Here is a 21,367-nt window from a genome sequence, read left to right on the forward strand (position 1 = left end):
AGAAGCTGTTTTTTGTAGACCTTACCTTGGACGCCGCTTTCTTCATCAGATGTAAAGCAAGTGTTCTGTTCTTTTTCACACCTTGACCCTAAAGCAATGACAAAAGTCAGGATTATACAAAGCCTTTCCTATTCCTGCTCGCTGAAAAGCCACATTAGCTTAAAGGGACAAAAATGCAGATGTAACTTTCAAATGTGCAGGATTCCCCCATGATTATTTGGTATCCTAGCAAAAAATGGACTTTCTTCCTCCTCAAAGCACCCATATATCTTTTATGATCGTGGAATGTCAAAAACCTCGTATCCAATTGACAAATGCAAACTCCTCATCCCACATGGATATTAATGTGTAAAAGGTAAAGGTTAAAGGTAAAGGACCTGGATATTAATGTGTGCCAATGGGTACACAGAGGCACGTTCTGTTAAATGGAAGTCTTGCCCAAACAGGGAGAGCAAAAATGCACCCAATACAAGATGCAAAAAAAGGGGCGGGTGAGGATTAAGAAAAGTAATAAAAGCATTGTTTAAATAAATCAGGAAACTGGCTAAGGAAGAAGTCAGGACATTTGATGGCAAAGCAGTGAAAGGCTTGCTAACGGAGACTGCAGAGAAGTTGCAGAATAAGGCGGGCAGAGACTTGTTCCTGAAATGACCATTTCCAGCATTGCTCAAGGTAAAAGGTAAAGGACCCCTGGATGGTTAAGTCCCGTCAAAGGCAACCATAGGGTTGTGGCGCTCATCTCGCTTTCAGGCCGAGGGAGCCAGCATTTGTCCACAGACAGCTTTCCGGGTTGTGTGGCCAGCATGACTAAAGCGCTTCTGGCACAACGGAACACCGTGACGGACACCAGAGCGCACAGAAATGCCGTTTACCTTTCCACCACAGCGGTACCTATTTATCTACTTGCACTGGTGTGCTTTCGAGTTGCTAGGTTGGCAGGAGCTGGGACAGAGCAAAGGGAGCCCACTCCGTCGCAGGGATTTGAACCGCCAACATTCTGATCGGCTAGCCCAAGAGGCTCAGTGGTTTAGACCACAGCGCCACCCACATCCCAGCTCTATGCACTTTTCAAGGGGATGGGGGCAGATAGCACCACCTTGTGGTGGGGAGTGGGCGGGTACCGGGGGAAGGCTACTTGCCCAAATGTGGTATTTATGGGCAAGATATACAGAAGAAATAAATCAAGGGTCTCAGCTGGATTGCTGGGTTGGTGGTGGAAATCACTCATTTTACACTGGAATGTTTATTTTGATTATGTAAGGTTTGCAAAGAATGCTTCTCTGAAATGCTGTCACATTTTCCTATAACAAAAGTAGCATTTCTCTATTTTACCTTGAATAACACGATGGAATAATCATACAGAGATACAAGGTCTCCTGTCTCCAAGGCACCCTTTGCATACCACTCGACAGCTGCTCGGGTGTTTTTCCCCACTCCTTGCTGGCCCCAGAAAAGCATCTGTCCTAAACGTTGCTGAAACAAAAGGAAAGGTGATCGTAAATCTCAGGTGTGTGCTGTCAAGATCCGTTCCAGGCTTTCACAAATATATGCAAGTTTTCATAAGTCCAAGGGAGGTGCTTATAGTAATCTAAAAATACAGCTAAACAGTCAAATGAGGAGAGGGCTGTTTCGACAGGCTAATCACATTATCTTGCGGTGGTGGGAACTGTGCATATCTGATTCCCCTTCGGTGTGATTTGGAATACAGCGAGGGACCGTGCATCCCTGCCAGCTGTTGTGGGCTGAGCACCCGGCTTTGCATGCCCCAACCTTGATTTTAGCCAAGTGAGAAGAAGTTGCCCTTCAGTTCAGTTTCTAGACAAAGGACGATTGTTCAGGTTTACTAGCCAGGCCCGGTGCATCCATTTAGGCGGACTAGCCCATTGCCTAGGGTGCGAAAATGGAGGGGGTGCTGCCGAGCCTGCCCTGCAAAAACCCCGCGCCACTGCTGCCCTCCCAAGGCGCACGCTCGCGCTCCTCCCGCCTATGGAGGGGACATCGAGAGCTCCCCAGCGGCGGCGGCTGCAGCGAGTGGCGGCGGTCGTGGCGGCAAGCACCCGCAGCCGAAGCCTTCAGCTATGGGCGCTGCCGCCGCTGCCGCCGCCGCCCACCCGCTCACTTGCCGAGGAGTCCCCAGCATCCCCTCCACAGGCGGGAGCAGCACGAGCCAAAACGGAGGGGACGCTGTGAGCTCCCCAGCGGCTGCAGCGAGCAAGCGGCGGCAGCGCCCGCAGCTGAAGCCTTCAGCTATGGGCGCTGCCACCGCCGCCGCTCGCTCGCTGCAGCCGCCGCCGCTGAGGAGCTCAAAGCATCCGCTCCACAGGCGGGAGGGCGCCAAGCTCCCCCCTTGGCCCGCGCTCCTCCCGCCAATGGGGGGGATGCTTTGAGCTCCTCAGCGGCGTGCATGTGTGATGACGCATGCGTCATGCGCCCAGGGGGGCGCCAGAAAGTATTTTGCTTAGGGCGCAAAAAGCCCTAGCACCGCGCCTGCTACTAGCAAACACTCCACCTGCGCAGCTGCATTTCCTCTTGTCGCTTCGTGCTTCAACCACATGAAGATATCGCCATTTTCTTTCGTTTGAGCTTTTAACAACTCTTCGTCCCGGAGCCTGATTGTTTCTACAAATGCCTAGGAAAGAAAGAAAGAAAAGAAAAATTAAACTGAGGTTACCAGACGTCCCCGTTTCCCGGGGACAGTCCCAGGATTTACACATCAGTCCCCATACAAAATCCATTGAAGTTGAAAAGTGTCCCCGGATTCATTGCAAAAAATCTGGTAACCTTACATTAAACAGACAAATGCCGAGAGGGGAAGAGGAGATCTCATTCATAACACTGAAAATGTTAGGTGCTGTCTAAGCGCTCTGCTCCATTCTTGCACTCAGAGCTCTTAACAGTTTGCTACTCGCCCCAAAATGGAAAGAAGCAGAAGTCCCAGCAAAGTGAGAATGGATAAGAAAACTTATGGAATATGCAGAAATGGCGAAACTTACCGGAAGAATAAGAAATTAAGATAACAAACTTTTTATAAAAGAATGGAAATGGCTTATTGAATATTTACAGATAAATTGCAAACAGATAAAAACATTGGCAGGATTATTGTGATAACCTGCAGTTTCATAAGAGTTTATAGATGAATTTGGATATGCAGAAGATATTAAGAAATAAATTTATGGAACCGCAGAAAGAGGGGGAAGGAAGTCAGACTTTGAAATATTAAAATGATTGTAAAATTAATGAAATGTATAAATTTGAAAAGTATAAATAAAAACTTTGTTTTTTAAAGACATTGTCACTTCAAGATTTAAGTCAGGAAGGTCATTCACTACAGTGATTTAGCAGAAAATTTCCCAGTAATGTATTTGGAAACATTCCATTTTCAGAAAGATGGGGGTCAAATCTCAACTGCGTGCTTCTTTTTACCTGGTCTCCCTCTGAAGCATGTTGATCACGTGGCGTCTTTAAGGCGACGTCACTATAATAAGCATAGGACAATTCCAGATCTCGTGGGTAACCGTTAATGGCTTGGTAATGCTTATATCCGAGGCTCATCAAGGCCAGCCTATCACCGCCCTGAGCTGCAACCAAACTGTACAGTAGCCCCTGGTAAAAATTAAAAGATAGGAGTGTAAATTTAATCGTGGCCAATAGAAAACCCCCAGAGAAATGAGAACATCTACATTGTGAATCATAGATTAAGTTCAGTAAATAACAGCGAGCTTAGAAAAGCAACTGTAAGCTCCGAGGGGATTTTGCAATCCTGGCCCTGTCATGACTTTGTGCAGGCATCCCCAAACTTCGGCCCTCCAGATGTTTTGGACTACAATTCCCATCTTCCCCGACCACTGGTCCTGTTAGCTAGGGATCATGGAAGTTGTAGGCCAAAACATCTGGAGGGCCGCAATTTGCGGATGACTGGCTTTGTGCCTCAGGTGGAGATGAGGAAGAATAGGTGGGTTGTGCCCACTCGCTTCCATTATCAGTATTTCTCAAAACGTGGGCCCCCCAGCTGTTCTTGGACTACAATTCCCATCATCACTGGTCCTGCTAGCTAGGGATGATGGGAGTTGTAGTCCAACAATGGCTGGGGGACCCAATTTGAGAAATGCTACATTAGCGAGAGGGCCGCCTGCCACCTTCGTGGCTCTGGCTGATGACTGCCACGAACACTGCTGCGCCCACCTCCTAGTCACCCACCCGCTGCCCACCAATGAAGTAGCAGCAACGCCGGCACGCCATGTCTCATCCTGAAGAAGGGGTCCTTCTGGGCGAGATCACCCAAGGAAAAACTTTCCAGCTGACTTCAAAAAGCAAGACGCTGCTGTTTGGGCAGGTGGCAGTGGCACAGGCCCTCTCTGGACGCAATGCTTTGTTTTGGAGAAGGCTAGGTGCCTCCTCAGAATGAAGCACAGAGAGGCCATGCTGTCATGCTGTCACACGGGTGGCGCTGTGGTCTAAACCACTGAGCCTCTTGGGCTTGCCGATCAGAAGGTTGGCGGTTCGAATCCATGCGACAGGGTGAGCTCCCGTTGATCCACCCCAGCCTCTGCCAACCTAGCAGTCTGAAAGCACGTCAAAGTGCAAGTAGATACAAATTCGTCTAGCGAATCCCATAGGAATGCATTGAATTTTTTTGAATTTTTTTTTGCCCATAGGAACGCATTAATTGAATTTCAATGCATTCCTATGGGAAACCGTGATTCGCTAGACAAATTTTTCGTAAAACAAATTCGTCTAGCGAGGCAACCTCTGCTCGAAAAATCATTTCATTAAGCGGAAATTTCGTTAAGCAGGGCATTCGTTAAGCGAGGCACCACTGTAAATAGGTACTGTTGCGGCGGGGAGATAAATGGAATGTCTGTGCACTCTGGTTTCCGTCACAGTGTCCCATTGCGCCAGAAGTGGTTTAGTCATGCTGGCCACATGACTCGGAAAGCTGTCTGTGGACAAACACTGGCTCCCTCAGCCTGAAAGCGAGATGAGTGCTGCAACCCCACAGTTGCCTTTGACTGGACTCAACTGTCCAGGGGTCCTTCATCTTTACCTTACCAAGCTGTTGAAGCAGGAAAGGAGGAGGAAGTGAGGTGGCAGTGGCAGCAGGGAGCAAGAGGAGATGTCGTCTCAGGTGGCACATTGTCTTGTGCCAGCTCTGCTTACAGTTATGTAAAGTAATAAGGCCAGTAAGGGGCAAATGAAGCAAGAGAGCTGAAAGAGATATAGCAGAGCCTTTGCTTCCCAATGTATAAATAAACATTTCTTTGTCTCTCTGTCTTCTCTCTCTCTCTCTCTCTCTCACACACACACACACACACAGAGAGAGAGAGAGAGAGAGAGAGAGAGAGAGAGAGAGAGAGAGAGAGAGAGAGAGAGATGAGGATGGAGAAGGATTGCCCAGGTGTACTGAAGGACTGGAGGGGTGGAAAAAACAGAAGTGTGGGGAAAAATGCTTCTGCTATGTAAGCAGCAGAGAAAGCAGAGCAGAAAACTCAGGTGGAGGGCAGCCTTTAAAGGTAAAGGTAAAGGGACCCCTGACCGTTAGGTCCAGTTGTGGATGACTCTGGGGTTGCGGCGCTCATCTCGCTTTACTGGCCAAGGGAGCTGGGGTATAGCTTCCAGGTCATGTGGCCAGCATGACTAAGCCGCTTCTGGCGAACCAGAGCAGCACACGGAAACGCCGTTTACCTTCCCACCGGAACGGTACCTATTTATCTACTTGTACTTTGACGTGCTTTCGAATTGCTAGGTTGGCAGGAGCTGGGACCGAGCAACGGGAGCTCACCCCGTCGCGGGGATTCGAACCGCCAAGTATCAGAACAAGATTGTGAGAACAGTCAGTGTGTTTGTGAGAGGGAGCTGAGAGGGATAGGCTGTCCTCAGCCCTGCCCTATGCTGATTTTGGGCTAAAGAACAGAGACCAAGGTGACTCTTAGTCCTACTCTCTGGAGGAAAAGGGGACCCAGAAGACACTGAGGAGTTGTGGCCTTGCGGAGAAGATGACAAATGGAAAAAGATGCCAAGCGTGTCGATCAGAGGTGAAAGCTGGAAGTGTGGAAACACCATCTTTGACTCTGAAAAAAACTGTCTTTAGCCTAAAAGTGGGACTTGGGGGACGAGATAGCAACCATTGCTAATTCTCAAGCTGTTCTGAGCCAAAAGTGAGCCATCCAAATTTTTACCTGAGCTGGGTCTGCAGGCATGCCCAGTCCTATTTCAAAGATAACGCCAAGAGCATAGGACGCTCTGTGATCTCCACAGCAGCTGGAATCCATCAGGGACAAGACAGAAGAGTTTATATAACGTAGGCCATCAGCTCTGGAAAGATTTTGAGCCACCGTCTCAAATAAGCTGCGTCCAATTTCTAAAATGACGTCCTTTTGGCCTTCAGGTGCGAAAATAATAAGATATAAATGTTCAATTAAACTACTGGCTTTGAAAACAAGCAGGTTCTGATTAGGTAGCTTTAATTTCCCCACACGCTTACTATTAAGTAGATTCAGTGCTTAATCCAAAGTTACTATAAGAGGGTGAGGGCTGCTTCCATGCGATGGAGTTGCAAGACACACAAATAACATTGCAACATGTATATTGTGCAATTGGCCTTATTGTTTTCACAAACTCACAGAGGTTATACATATAACATCACAATCATGTGGCTGTTATCCTTCACTTTCCAGTGTAGTTTATTATCACTTTTGGACATGGGTGGTGCTGTGGTCTAAACCACTGAGCCTCTTGGACTTGCTGATCAGAAGGTTGGCAGTTCAAATCCCCGTGACGGGGTGAGTTCCCGTTGCTCTGCCCCAGCTCCTGCCAACCTAGCAGTTTGAAAGCACACCAGTGCAAGTAGATAAATAGGTAACCGCTGGGGTAGGAAGGTAAACGGTGTTTCCATGCACTTTGGTTTCCATCACGGTGTTCCATTGCGCCAGAAGTGGTTTAGTCATGCTGGCAACATGACCCAGAAAGCTGTCTGTGGACAAATGCCGGCTCCCTCGGCCTGAAAGCGAGATGAGCACCACAACCCCATAGTCTCCTTTGACTGGACTTAACCGTCCAGGGGTCCTTTACCTTTACCTTTTAAAAAAACTTATTATCACTTTTCTTACTGAAAAAAGATGGCAAAATTTTCAGGGGAAGGGGGGTGAATCGGTTGCAGGGCACTCACTTTCATTGTGGTGATGGAAATGAAACTGCAGAAATCCCCACAAAGTGTGGAAGGAGCCAAAGATATCTCTTTGGGTCTGGCATCTGATGTGATTTTCTCCCTGTGCCACTAATATACAACCCTGGGAGCTGGTATGCCACAATGGAGAGCATAACACCAGAACCTTATTCCTAACACAATTGTTTGTTAAAATGGGGTCTAGGGAGAGCCAGCAGTCTCTAAGATAACAGCGAAAACCAAAGAGGAAAAAGGTGAAAAGTCGCATGTTTCTTGCAAAAGTTAAGTGATTGCTTACGGCAGGCATCCCCAAACTTCGGCCCTCCAGATGTTTTGGACTACAATTCCCATCATCCCTGACCTCTGGTCCTGTTAGCTAGGGATCATGGGAGTTGTAGGCCAAAACATCTGGAGGGCCGCAGTTTGGGGATGCCTGGCTTACGGAAAGAAAAGAAGTAAAATCTATAATTACCTCCTGATAACTGTAGACCTGTGTCTTGCAACTGTTTAAACATGCTGTAGTATTTGTCCAATAGTTCTTGTCTCCAGCTGAAGGCTGCATCCTTGGGGTATCCTCCATATTTATTGATCATTTCCATATAGTAGTTTTCATAAAGGCCTGGAGAAAATGAAAGCGAGTCATCCTAGCTGTATCTGTGAAACTTCTCACATACAGGTGTCCGCCTTCCCACTTCAGAATTACTTAATGGCGTCACAAAATCACCTGATTTTGGTTTTAGATTGTGTCCCCGTGGGTGGATTTTAAAGTGCCTGAAGCTAAGACTGTTGACGCAAATTGTGTCCTCCCTCAAAGAGGGCACGTGTTGCGGTGATACCTGGCAACCAAACCCTGTGTTGTGGGTGGGTACGATTGGATAGCCACAACACCCGATTGGTAGGTCCCTCGATGCAGGGCTCAATCAGGCCAATGGGACGCTGTCTAAATGGATCGAGGGACCTATATATGCCCATGCACGTGACCCAGAGCTTCCTCTTTCGGTGCGTGCATTCGGAACAGCCGCCCACCTCTCCCTACTTTTAGGGCTTGTTGCGCTTGACCTTGTTATGCTGTCATGTGTCGTCTGTCGTTGGGACAGGGGCACGGCAGGAATTTCCCCCACTTGGCTGATTGGCTGGTGCCACTTGGGTTTCGCCTGTTGCGTAGCAAATCGTCACAACTTGTAAGGTTGCAGATAGGCTCTGGTTCAGGTGATAGGGATGGGAGAACGCTCTCGCCATCCCTATGCGAAGGGGTATTCTGTTAAAGGAATCCAGGGACTCAATGGTTTGGTCAAACCTGAGAGGGGTTGTGCCTCAGTCCAGGGGGACATCTGGGTGGTGGACATGGCATGTCCCCAGCTTTCCACCTATCCAGGTGTTCACCCTAGGCTGACCTATGCTTGGTCAGCGCTACCTGCAACGGTGCAGGGAGCTAGTCGAACCAGAGCCTATGCAACCACTCACTTGCTGTAATCAATAAAGTTGTGGCTTAAATTCTGCCAAAAACCAAACCAAAATTTGAGTCTTGTCTGAATGTATTTAAGGGGAAGGTTTAAAGGTCTTAACACGCAACTACACCAAGGACATGCAGCACGATCCTAAACTGTCAGTTTGCATTTCTTCGTGCAGAAAGTATGGATCGGATGTGTAGAGATCTTTCCTATTCTAATTAGTTAAAGAAGGTTCTGGAAGCTTCTCTGTGTGAAAGAAACAAGCAGAAGGTTGGTGATGTTTGGGTTATATCTTTAGAGAAGCTGAGTACAGCTGGCTTAAACTGACTCTGTTATCTCTTACTGTCAAGGTCATGCTGACTATAATAAGAGGCCAGAAGGAGACTCTGTTTCACTTTCTCTTTCTCTTTTCCTTCTGGTGTGGTGTTCTGTACATAGTATGTTTAGTTAAGGCTTAGACTTATTATAAGTTATTGTAAGGTTAAGTTAAGTTTAAGTTAAGTGTGCTGCAACTGGATTTCTTATGGACAGTGCCAATCCTGAATGGCATTTGTGACCATGATGCTCATTTGCCTTCAGTAGCAGTAAAGCTCTACTGGATGAAATACAATCGCCACTGGTCTATTTTTTGGGAATCCTGTAATGTGTTTAAGTTTTTGCTCAGCTAACAATACATCCGAGTTCTGCTCTAGATCAATACTGAGTAGAATTCCATGACATAAACATCTTCCAGTGTTAAGCACTACTGAATTAAGTAGAATTTACCCCCTACTCAGTGTATTTAGGATTGCAGCCCTAAACTGGTTTACAGATTATTCCTTCTTTCCGTGGGGGAATCCAAAGACCTCTAACAGTGAGCTCTCGGTACCATTAGCAAAATACGATTCTCGAGATTCAGAAACAATGACAGCAAAAGTTGCACAGAATAGATACAGATCTGAGGCATAAAGATGCTTAATGAGTAAACAAATATCAATTTCAATCAAGATGGAGCGGAGAAGGAATACCTTTAGTTCCACATATTTGGCCTCAATTACCTATCCTCACAGAGTCTTTTAAATTAAACAAACAAAGAAACAAATTATAGGAGATCCTGTAATCCTACATGATGCCAAGCTCAGTCCTTGCTACTTGCATTTTTGCTCTTCCTGTTTCAGCACAAATCCATGCCTGGGCGATGTGCTCTGGACAGCGAAACATTTTTGATAGTAAAGGTCAATTCTTTCCAAAATGTCTTCTTTGTAGAAAGGGTTAGAAATCTGTGGGTGGGGGAAAGAGTAGTACCGGTAATCGTATGTGTTTCCTATAAGACAGTTGCGTATATTTTAAGAAATTGCTAAAATGCAGGAACACAATTTTTCATTCCTACTGCAGAACATAGCCAAGTGACCACAGACGTTTGCAGATCGGTGTAATACAGACAAGCTACCTATTTCAAACACTTTATTATAGATGACGAGATTTTCCCTTTTGGTCGCCATACGGTTTAGGCACTAGGTGGCATTGGATTTAATTGGATTTAGATAAGTCAGGATCGGGAGGCGGGTGGCGCTGTGGTGTAAACCACAGAGCCTAGGGCTTGTCGATCGGAAGGTCGGCAGTTCGAATCCCCATGACGGAGTGAGCTCCTGTTGTTCGGCCCCTGCTCCTGCCAACCTAGCAGTACAAAAGCACATCAAAGTGCAAATAGATAAATAGGTACTGCTCCGGTGGGAAGGTAAACGGCGTTTCCGTGCGCTGCTCTGGTTCACCACAAGTGGCTTAGTCATGCTGGCCACATGACCCGGAAGCTGTCTGCGGACAAACGCCGGCTCCCTCGGCCTATAGAGCGAGATGAGCACGCAACCCCAAAGTCGTCAGTGACTGGACCTAACAGTCAGGTGTACCTTTACCTTTACCTAGATAAGTCAGGAGTTCCCTGTTGCGTGCTTGTTGGAGTGGCGAAGCTTTAGCAAAATTTCCTTCCATTGCTTGGTGTCAAGTCCAGTTTTAAACCTAAAGATTTCTAACAGAACGAGGAAAATGGCACAGTCCTTTGCAGCAGTAGCCTTTGCCTTTAATAGTCCTGCATCGTGGCCACAAAACGACTGAAGGAGGAAGGAGCAGCAAATCTAAGTTCCCTCCTTATGCATCATAACCGACAGTCCACCTGAGTTACAGTACTGCATTGGAAACTAATGTCAAAGTCAGGCACAGGTAACTCTAGATCCATATTGACATATTTATTACCTTCTGTCCACTCACCTTTCTGGTCTCTAGGCCATTAAGACGATAGTATTTCACTGGACCAAAGTATCCTTCAATACTTGATGAATAGCCGCTGCCTCCAATAGCCAAGTAACCGGAAGTGTCATCATAATAGAAATCCTCCCTAAAACTAGAAAAGTCAATGTTTTGAAACATTCTGAGGCAGATAAAACCTCTGATTTCTCAGGCAGGCAGAGGACTCTGTCATGGAATAGTCTGGAATATATTTTAAACAAGATGGTTTGGAGGTTTACAGGGACACAAACTGAGTGTTCTCTCTAAAGGCATTTTTTAAAAGCATTTGGGGAGGCATTGTGATTAGAAATCGAGTTTGACATCGGTAAACAGAAGCTTTTTTAAAATTAAATCTGGAAAGGTGCCCTAATAATAATAATAATAATAATAATAATAATAATAATAATAATAATTTATTATTTATACCCCGTCTACCTGGCTGGGTTTCCCCAGCCACTCTGGGCAGCTTTCAACAGAGCATTAAAAACAGAATAAAACTTCAAACATTAAAAACTTCCCTAAACAGGGCTGCCTTCAGATGTCCTCTAAAAGTCAGATAGTTGTTCATTTCCTTGACATCTGATGGGAGGGTGTTCCACAGGGCCACTACCCAGAAGGCCCTCTGCCTGGTTCCCTGTAACCTCACTTCTCGCAGTAAGAGAACTGCCAGAAGGCCCTCGGAGCTGGACCTCCATGTTCAGGCTGAACGATGGGTGTGGAGATACTCCTTCAGGTATACTGGGCTGAGGCTGTTTAGGGCTTTAAAGGTTGGCAGCAACACTTTGAATTTTGCCTGGAAACGTACTGGGAGCCAATGAAGGTCTTTCAGGACCAGTGTTATGTGGTCTTGGCGGCCACTCCCAGTCACCAGTCTAGCTACCGCATTCTGGATTAGTTGTAGTTTCTGAGTCACCTTGAAAGGTAGCCCCACGTAGAGCGCATTGCAGTAATCCAAGTGGGATATAACCAAAGCATGCACCACTCTGGCAAGACAGTCTGTGGGCAGGTAGGGTCTCAGCCTGCGTACCAGATGGAGCTGGTAGACAGCTGCCCTGGAAACAGAATTGACCTGCGCCAAATTATAGTGTTTCATAAGCAGAGTAAAAATTGTGATAGTCATAGCTGCTAAGTTCTCCCTTTTTTTAAGGGAAATTCCCTTATGCTAAATAGGCTTCCTCGCGAGAAAAGGGAAAACTTGGCAGCTATGGTGATAGTGATGTTTCAGTTTCATGCATTTTCCATCACCCTCCTTCTACAGAACATCCTACACTCTAATTTATCGATGTTCCCTAGAGAAATAAGGAAGAACTTAAACTTAGATTTTATGAGAGGGGAGATTACTTAATTTGCAATCAAGCATTAAGTGCCCAAGCCTTTGGCAACTATAGTCAATGCAAGTTTTAATGCTGTGATCCTGGAGCACAGTCCCTTAACCATAGAACAATGTCATGGTTTTTTTAAAAAATGTTGCAATACAGTGGCAGCTAGCATGTCCCAACGTCAACCAGTCGCAATCACAATGGGTTACACTGCTGAGGTCATTTGCCTAAGTTATGTGATTCTGTATTACAAATGTTGCTGGAACTTTGTCATATTGGACCAAAGGGAAGTAATTCCCAGATCACACATGAATAAAATCTTTTTTTTTTCCCGTTTCTTTTTTCACCGGGCTTGGTAAACTGAGTTAGTAAAAAGTAAAGGGGCAATTGTTTCCCTGGTAAACTGAACAATGGTTAAGTGCCAAAAGTTGAATCAACAAAACATTCAAGATAGAAACCATATTGTTTCTAAGTCCATCAAACCAAGGTATCGTAAGGCGTGAATAAATCAGGGGATGTAGGATAGAACGGATCAGAAATGAAAAGTCTTAGTTATGTAAGAATACACACTACTTGAGATGGAAAGAAGATAAAGTCCCTAACAGAAAAGAATGGCAGATCAAGTTAGTGGATTATGCTGAAATGGCTAAAATAACCGGAAGAATCAGAAATCAGGAAGACCAAAATTTTAATAAGGAATGGGAAAACATTTAATTTATCTTATAAACCATAGTAAACAGTTAAAATCGTTAGTAGGATTGGAATAACACTTGTAGTTTAATGGAATTTTGGACACAATGAAACGGTAAAAGATTTGGGTTATCATAAAAAGATGCAGGAGGAAATGATTAACAACAGGACCCACAAAGGGGAGGAGGGAAGTGCAGGAGATTCTTTGGAATTTTGTCTTTATGTTGTATGATGGATATGTGATTGTAAAATTTTAATCTTTTTTTAAAAAAAGAAATAAATAAAAGCACACACACTACTTTGTTAGAATGGAGGGCAAGTTAGTCTTACATGAAAGTTTGATGCTGATGAATTTTCAGATTCTTTCCAACACTGGTAATTTCTATCTAAAACAAAAATAAATTAAATTTTAGTTTAGAAAACATACATGTAAACCAATGGCAAAAATGTTTATTTCATCACAGCTTCAAAATGCAACAAATTCTTGCCGGGATGGTCAGCTGATCCACAAGAATTCACTATTTTTTTATATAGATGAACCAAAGGGTTGAAAACACCGGCATAAAGACGAAGGCAGACCTAATATAAAATCGGGCTAAGAGCCAAGTCAGTCTTCAGTCGCCAAACCAGCCCTGTTTCATAGCTAAGTGATTGGCAAGTGAACAGAATATTGGAACAGCCATCAATTCTGTCCTCTCTCTCATGCCTCAAGTAGTATCACATTAATGTTTACCTGCTCATTTGTTATCCTATTACATTATTTCTTTTTTCACTTTTTTTTCATTCTTTTATTTATATTTTATACATTTATTTACAATTTATGCATTCTTTAAAAAAAATTTCTGACAAAGTAATAATGATAAATAAATAAGAATAAAAATGTGCATCCCACCACTGAGACCATTCCGTTGTAACCCCCCCAAATTTTCAACCCCTATTGCGATGGTTTGACACCTTCCCTTTTTAACAGTACAAATTGTACAAACACCTGCCATATCTCCTCAAAATCATTTCTCCTCCATATTCCCTGTCCATTTTATATTCTGCTTGCCCCTTCCACTTCCTAGCAATAATAATTCATGCAGCTGTTAATAAATTTGTGAGCAAGGCCTTCATAGCCTGTGAACCTTCGACCCAATCATAAATTGATAATAATGCTACCTCTGGACTTTTGGCATAGCTGCCAAGTCTCCCGTATTCCCCCGGGAAACCCTCGTTTTTCCAGCCATTCCCAGCTGGAAAAACAGTTTTTTTTGTTTCCCCCGGTTCACTTACCAGCCGGGGGAGGCTCCTTCTGCGCATGTCTGGAGTCTCTGGACATGCGCAGAAGCGATTTCTGGCATGGCGGCCATTTTGGAACTGGGCAGAGCATGCTCAGAAGCGACTTTCGATGCTGCTCTGCCCAGTTCCAAAATGGCCACAGCACGACTTCCAGCACGGCGGCCATTTCAGAACTGGGCAGAGCATGCTCAGAAGCGACTTCTGGTGCTGCTCTACCCAGTTCCAAAATGGCGGCAGCGCTACTTCCGGTCTGCCGATCCCTTATTTTTCCGGCAGGAACTTGGCAGGTATGCCTTTTGGTCAGCTTTACCCCAGTGATTTCTGTTATCTCCTTAAAAACCTTTTGCCCAAAATATAAATACGATACATTTTCTCATACAGATTTTACTTTCTTGGGCTCCTTGATCACTGCAGATGGTGACAGCAGTCACGAAATTAAAAGACGCCTGCTTCTTGGGAGAAAAGCAATGACAAACCTAGACAGCATCTTAAAAAGCAGAGACATCACCTTGCCTACAAAGGTCCGTATAGTTAAAGCTATGGTTTTCCCAGTAGTGATGTATGGAAGTGAGAGCTGGACCATAAAGAAGGCCACCTCATGAGAAGAGAAGAATCCTTGGAAAAGACCCTGATGTTGGGAAAGATGGAGGGCACTAGGAGAAGGGGACGACAGAGGACGAGATGGTTGGACAGTGTTCTCAAAGCTACGAACATGAGTTTGACCAAACTGCGGGAGGCAGTGGAAGACAGGAGTGCCTGGCGTGCTATGGTCCATGGGATCACGAAGAGTCGGACACGACTAAACGACTAAACAACAACACATATTCTCACCCCTACCACATGTGAACATAATTCCCTGTTTCCTGGCATCCCCTCCAACATAACACCAAATATTCCTTGTTTATTTGATTTAATCTGACTGGTGTTAAATACCATCTCCTATTATATTTTTTAAGGGAACATTTTCTTCCAAGGAGTATAAGTGCTGGGCTGAATGATGGGGGGCAGGTGCCCCGAGGACATCAAGAAGTGAGGGAGCAGCCAACCAGCCCCTTGTTTAGACTGAACACCGATTGTCCTTACAATTCTGACAAGGCTACTTGACCATCTCCATTCAGAGCCGCTTGCAACCCCTAAACACATTCTCCTCGTGCTCAGCTACGAGAGGGCAGCCGAGGCGACATAGATACCTGCCCGCCGCTCACGGAGAGATCAAGCCGAAGCCACTGCTTCAGAGGAAGGCTGAAGGTAGTCTTCACCGCAACATCTCCCCCTTTGAGAAGATGCATCTGGATATGAACGTCACCTGAAAAACAAATCCCAGGGCAAGAACCTTGTCCGTTATGCGAAGGCAGCAAAAATATTGACTTGATCGATCAAGTTTACACCTGCTTTGCTTCAGCAATGTCAAAGCCAAACAGAGTTTATCTCAATAGCCATATAGCCATAGCACATATAAAAGATCAAACAGGAAACTGTCACACAACAACATAGAATACAACAAATGCAACTATAACATTAAATATAAAATCCAGCTGAGTGCGTCAAAGTCACCGAGTGTTTCCAGAATATTCATTGGGTCCAAAACTGCCTAGGGTCAGTTCACACAAGGTTCACACAAGTTACATACTGTAACTGCCTCAGGAAAGGACGGGGGTCCATACAAAAGATAATTTCAGGGACATGGTACTTTTGCATCGGTTGTACACATGCAACTGACTGCCATTTTTGAGCAGCTACAGTTGTGTGCTTTGCGGTCACCGCACAAAGGTGAGTTTTACAAGAGTGAGCTACTTTTTTCTATAGCTTTTATTAATTTTTTCAAGATATTCATTTAGACAACCTTACATCAATGACTTCATTTTGCATAACATACATCCCTGCATATTTTACATTAATTAAACCATTCAGTAATCTATTATATCAAAACTTATTTACGCTGTTGAAGTTATCTTAATGCTACCAGCGTTTTTAAATGTACACACTTTTCACCCAAATAATCGGTAAAGGTTTTCCACTCTTGTGTGCTTTGGGGTGGCTGCACTAAAGCTACTTGCAAGTGTGAGCTTCTTCACACAAAGGATGGCTTGGCATGAGCTCGGTGGCAACAACACACACTTCTGTGAAGACTGAATCATAGAATCATAGAGTTGGAAGAGTCCAACCCCCTGCCAAGCAGGAAACACCATCAAAGCATTTTTGACATATGGCTGTCAAGCCTCTGCTTAAAGACCTCCAAAGAAGGAGACTCCACCAAACTCCTTGGCATCAAATTGAGAGCACATCACAGACAAAATGTCCCAAAGACACTGATAAAAAGTTGTCTAGCTGAGTGTTTCTCAAAGGGCAGGTCTATCCTGCAGTCCTTATCAGTTTTATACCTCTTTAACGTCATGGTTCCCCACCCGGCAAAGAATTTTAGTTTGGTAAGAATTCTATGAAAGATCTGTTACCATCCTTCACAAAATTAGGCTTTCCAGAGAAAAGGGTCCCAACTTAAGTCTAGAGCAGTGGTTCCCAACCTTTTTTTTTTTTTTGGCCATGCCCCACCTAAGCATCTCTAAAATCCTAGTGCCTCCCCCCCCCCCCCGGTGACATATAATTTTTATTATTCAAAAAGTGAACTCCTATTCATGTGGAGGAAGCCTAAAAGGCAACTAACTGTTAATAGCTCATTCTCAAATTGCCCCCCTTAAAAATCAAATTGCCCCCCCTGTGGGGCATGTGCCCTACGTTGGGAACCATGGGTCTAGAGGGTAGATGTAGCAAAAGTCGGACGCGGGCTCTCCTTTGACAGTGCAGGCTTCCTCCTTTGTGTGTTTTGACTAAAACAGTACAGTTGTGCCTCGCAAGATGAATTTAATTTGTTTCAGGACTCAATTTGCCCTACGAAAAATTCGTCTTGCGAGTCGCGGTTTCCCATAGGAATGCATTGAAACTTAACCAATGCGTTCTTATGGGCTCCGGGGGACTGGCGGCACCATGAGACGAAGACGAAGCGGTGGCCATAGAAAACCTCGCCGTCTTGCGAGTCCCTCGCACGACGCAAAATCTTTCTTCTTGTGAGTTTTCCGTTGCGCGAGGCATTCGTCTTGCGAGGTACCACTGTACTTGAATATTCACCCAGCCATTGCCAGTTCAATCTCTCTACAGTAGTCTGTATAATGCAAGAGCCTGCCGTTTTCCACTCTCTGTGTTAGTGTGAGTGCTCGGAGGGGTAGGGGGACCATAGAATCAAATGCCTCTTTTGCACATACTTCCCCCCCCCCGCCCCCATACAATCCTATGGCCCTGTTTGTTCCCTTTTCCATCCATTTGACTGCCCTTCTTTGAAGGCTAGGGAGGATTTTGAATAATGATGTGGATTAAATTTACTTGAGAGAAGGCATTACAAATTAAATTTGGTTGTCTTGGTTATAAGTTGCTTTGGGTTGCCTTCAACAAGATAAAGTGGCATAATAATAATAATAATAATAATAATAATAATAATAACAATAATAATGGTTTCCCCAGCCACTCTGGGCGGCTTCCAACAGAAACATTAAAATACACTAATTTCTTAAAGATTAAAAGCTTCCCTAAACAGGGCTGCCTTCAGATGTCCTCTAAAAGTCTGGTAGTTGTTTTTCTTTTTGACATCTGGTGGGAGGGCATTCCACAGGGTGGGTGCCACTACCGAGAAGGCCCTCTGCCTGGTTCTCTGTAGCTTTGCTTCTTGCAGTGAGGGAACCGCCAGAAGGCCCTCGGCACAGGACCTCAGTGTCCGGGCAGAGCGATGGAGGTGGAGATGCTCCTTCAGGGATAATAATAATAATAATAATAATAATAATAATAATAATAATAAATTCTGTCTGGAGCCCCCCCCCTTACCTTCATTCGTTAGAAACACAGCAGGAGTACTGTACATTTCCTCAGAATCAATGAAATACAGTATTCCACACAGTGGTTTTTTGCAGTAACGGAGTAAATAAAGCCAGACCGAAAAAGTAAAGCTGTACAAACAAAAAAGTCTGATGAGAAACAGAATATTGGCAACAAATACAACTTTAACAATATTCAGTTCATTGGTCTTCGGTGTGGAAATAGCACAATTTTATGCTGGCAAGTAAGGGGGGCGGGGAAGAGGAGCCAATTTGGACCATCCCTATTAAAGTAGTTGTATATACACATACATATACATTCAGGCAATCCCATGATTGGGTAAGAGAGGCAGGGAAGCTCTTTGCGCCTAGCATTTGAGCAGAGATGGGTTCAGCCGAGGGAGCCAGGTCTGCACACAAGGGGAAGCAGCAGCTCGATTGGAGAAGCAGAACTCAGAGAGGCTGTACATCTTCCTGAGAAGGCTCCCGGTACAAATATATGGCAGGCAGGAAGCAAGGGTTTGCGTGCGCTAAATCTGTACACCGAGCAGGAAAGCCGCAAAAATGATGGCAACCAAAGACAGGTTCAGAGTTTCCGCCCACCGCTAAACACCTGCCATCTTCATAAAGCATAGAAGTACTGTATATATAACAGTGATAGGCAACCTTTTGAACTTGGTGTGTCAGAATTCGCCAAAAAAACGAGCATAACTCGGGTGGTGTGTCACTTCGAGAAAAAACCCCATAATTTCATGATATTTATAGTTTAAATAACAAAAATGTATAATTGTAATATATAACTGTATTTAATAAACCAAAAACTAATTATTTAACCAAACTAAACCAAAAAACCCTTATTTATCACAAAGTGCCCAGAGTTGTTGAGCTTTTTGGGGGGAGCTGCTGACCAAAGTTTTGGAGGTTTTTTGGGGGGGTGCAAAAGTTGCTTTGCTTTTTGGGAGGGTGCCCCAAAGCTGCTGCACTTTGGGGGGGGGGGAAGAGAACAGAAATAAATGACGAATAATACCTTCGCTGAAACTAACATGCAGCACTGACATAGTCTGCCAAGGCGCCAAAAAACCCCAGCACAGAACGGGTTAAAAAACGAACGCTGTTACACCCAATCATAGTCTGCCAGAGCGCCAGTAAAAAAACAGCACCGAAAGGGTTAAAAAAACCAATTTCTGGCTACCAGCAACAACAACAACAAAAAAGGATCCGGGTTTTAACAGCGGAGACAAGCTGTAGCGGAGACAAGCTCTAGTGGAGACAAGCTGTAGGAGGAGCGGGAGAACAAATGGGGGAAAAAATACAACAACAACAACAACAACAACAACAACAACAACAACAACAACAGCGTGAATGGGCCGATGGGGCGCGTGCCAGCAGTGAGGACTCTGCGTGTCATGTCTGACACGAGTGTCATAGGTTCGCCATCACTGGGTTATGTCAAAACACAAAATCTTGACTCATGAAGGTTAGAACACTCTTATGGAGCATTTGCTCCATTATGTCTGGTGTGTCAAAATTTTCCAGGTGAATTTTTAAGGACTTTAAAAAAATTATTATTCCTGCCCCTTAATACCGGATGCCAAACTGACAGCTCCTCTCTCCTGTTGTCAGGAGGTGATTGGGGACCTCGAGGTGGGCAGATTTACCACTGTGGTCCAATGAGGAAGAAGTGTGTTTCAACATCCTTTGCTGCTCAGCGATACCTTCCTGAGAGGCAATTCCTTTTCAGAGTCCAGCATCGTCATCGGTCCATGAGACTGAGCAACGCCTGCGAACGTGTCGCAGGGCAAATAAAGGTGCAGCTTGTAGAGATTGCAGGAAGGAGAGAATGTACGCAAAAAGCTACCGGGTGCAGTAGTGTAAATATCCGGTAGCTTTCAGAATACAGAATTTGATCGCTATGGTGGCGGTTGTTGTTTTTTAAGCGTTAGTGTTGGGATACCCTCAAAATTCCATACCTGCGTCAATAGCAACTCCCAGGGGCGCATTTAACACTGACAATTGGCTCTGCCATTCACTGGCTATCTTTGCATCCTGCCTGTGAGCTTCCCAGAGGAATCTGGCTGACCACTCTTGGAAGCAGAATGCTGGGCTGGATGATTCTTTGGTCTGGTCGTCCAGCAAGGCCATTCATTCTTATGAATTACACTTTCGGGCCAAGATTTAGCCTCACACTAAAACTTTCACATGTGAAAGGTTTTGGGTACAATATATAGCTTTCATCATGGGAGAAGTTATGGAAAGAGGATTTGAAATGTACAGCATGTTGCACGCTGAAAGAAGATTATATGAAAATGATGTACCGTTGGTACTTAACTCCCAGTGAGTTAGCAAAAATGTACCTATAAGGCGGGTACAAATATCTGCTGGAAATGTAAAGAAAAAGAAGACACCTTTTATCATATGTGGTGGGCATGTAAGGTAACAAAAACATTATGGGAAACGATATATAATGAATTGGAAAAAAATGTTTAAAATAACCTTTACAAAAAGCCAGAAGCTTTTCTTTTAGGAATTTTAAGTGCTGAAATCCCAAGGGAACAGAAAAGATTGTTTATGTATGTGACCATGGCTGCGCGGATGTTATTAGCCCAGAGATGGAAAGAAGACAAAGTCCCTACGAGAGAAGAATGGCAAACCAAGTTTATGAACTATGCCGAAATGGCAAAAAATGACCGGACGAATCAGAAATCAGGAAGACTAGAACTTTAATAAGGAATGGGGGAAATTCATAAAAATTCTTAAAAACCATTGTAAACAGTTAAATTCGTTAGTGGGATTGGAATAACCCTTGTAGTGCAATGAGAACTATGGATGTAATGGAGATATATATTTTTTGGATTATTACAAAAGATGCAGTAGGAAAGGTTTAACACAGGCTTCCTCAACCTCGGCCCTCCAGATGTTTTGAGACTACAATTCCCATCATCCCTGACCACTGGTCCTGCTAGCTAGGGATCATGGGAGTTGTAGGCCAAAAACATCTGGAGGGCCGAGTTTGAGGAAGCCTGGTTTAACAATATGGGGAGGAGGAAGGTCCAGGGGATTTGTGTTTTTATGTAATATGTTGTGGTGTGAGTATAAATTTTTATATGGAAAATCAAATAAATAAATTTGAAAATAAGAAGAAACTTTCACATGCTACACACCCAAGTACAGTATTAAGATAGTACTACTGTTGATATGTTTGGCAGTCCGGGGTCCTTTGGAGGAAGATCTGGGGTAAAAATCTAATAAATGGTTTTTTTAAAAAAAAGCTTTCTATCCGTTACACCCCCATGTGTCTCACAAGCTCCACCAGGAGGAACTTAACATACAAAACCTGGAGGG

The 21,367-nt window shown here is 44.6% G+C and overlaps 1 protein-coding gene across 2 annotated transcripts in view; it reads right to left on the reverse strand.

The window, feature by feature from the left end:
• SEL1L3 (SEL1L family member 3) overlaps positions 1–21,367 on the reverse strand; it is a 40,915-nt gene that overhangs the window by 14,630 nt on the left and 4,918 nt on the right. For both annotated transcript variants that reach the window (XM_060278937.2, XM_035113502.3), the window contains exons 4-14: positions 18,036–18,157; positions 15,356–15,471; positions 13,215–13,270; positions 10,858–10,990; positions 9,749–9,872; positions 7,635–7,781; positions 6,177–6,379; positions 3,424–3,603; positions 2,510–2,629; positions 1,333–1,473; positions 26–88 (exon numbers count right to left, since the gene is read on the reverse strand). In XM_060278937.2, coding sequence (XP_060134920.1) covers positions 26–88; positions 1,333–1,473; positions 2,510–2,629; positions 3,424–3,603; positions 6,177–6,379; positions 7,635–7,781; positions 9,749–9,872; positions 10,858–10,990; positions 13,215–13,270; positions 15,356–15,471; positions 18,036–18,157 — 1,405 coding nt within the window. The remainder of the gene's footprint in view (positions 1–25; positions 89–1,332; positions 1,474–2,509; positions 2,630–3,423; positions 3,604–6,176; positions 6,380–7,634; positions 7,782–9,748; positions 9,873–10,857; positions 10,991–13,214; positions 13,271–15,355; positions 15,472–18,035; positions 18,158–21,367) is intronic.

This window comes from Zootoca vivipara, chromosome Z1, assembly GCF_965207765.1.
Source record: "Zootoca vivipara chromosome Z1, rZooViv2.hap1.1, whole genome shotgun sequence".
Lineage (NCBI taxonomy): Eukaryota > Metazoa > Chordata > Lepidosauria > Squamata > Lacertidae > Zootoca > Zootoca vivipara.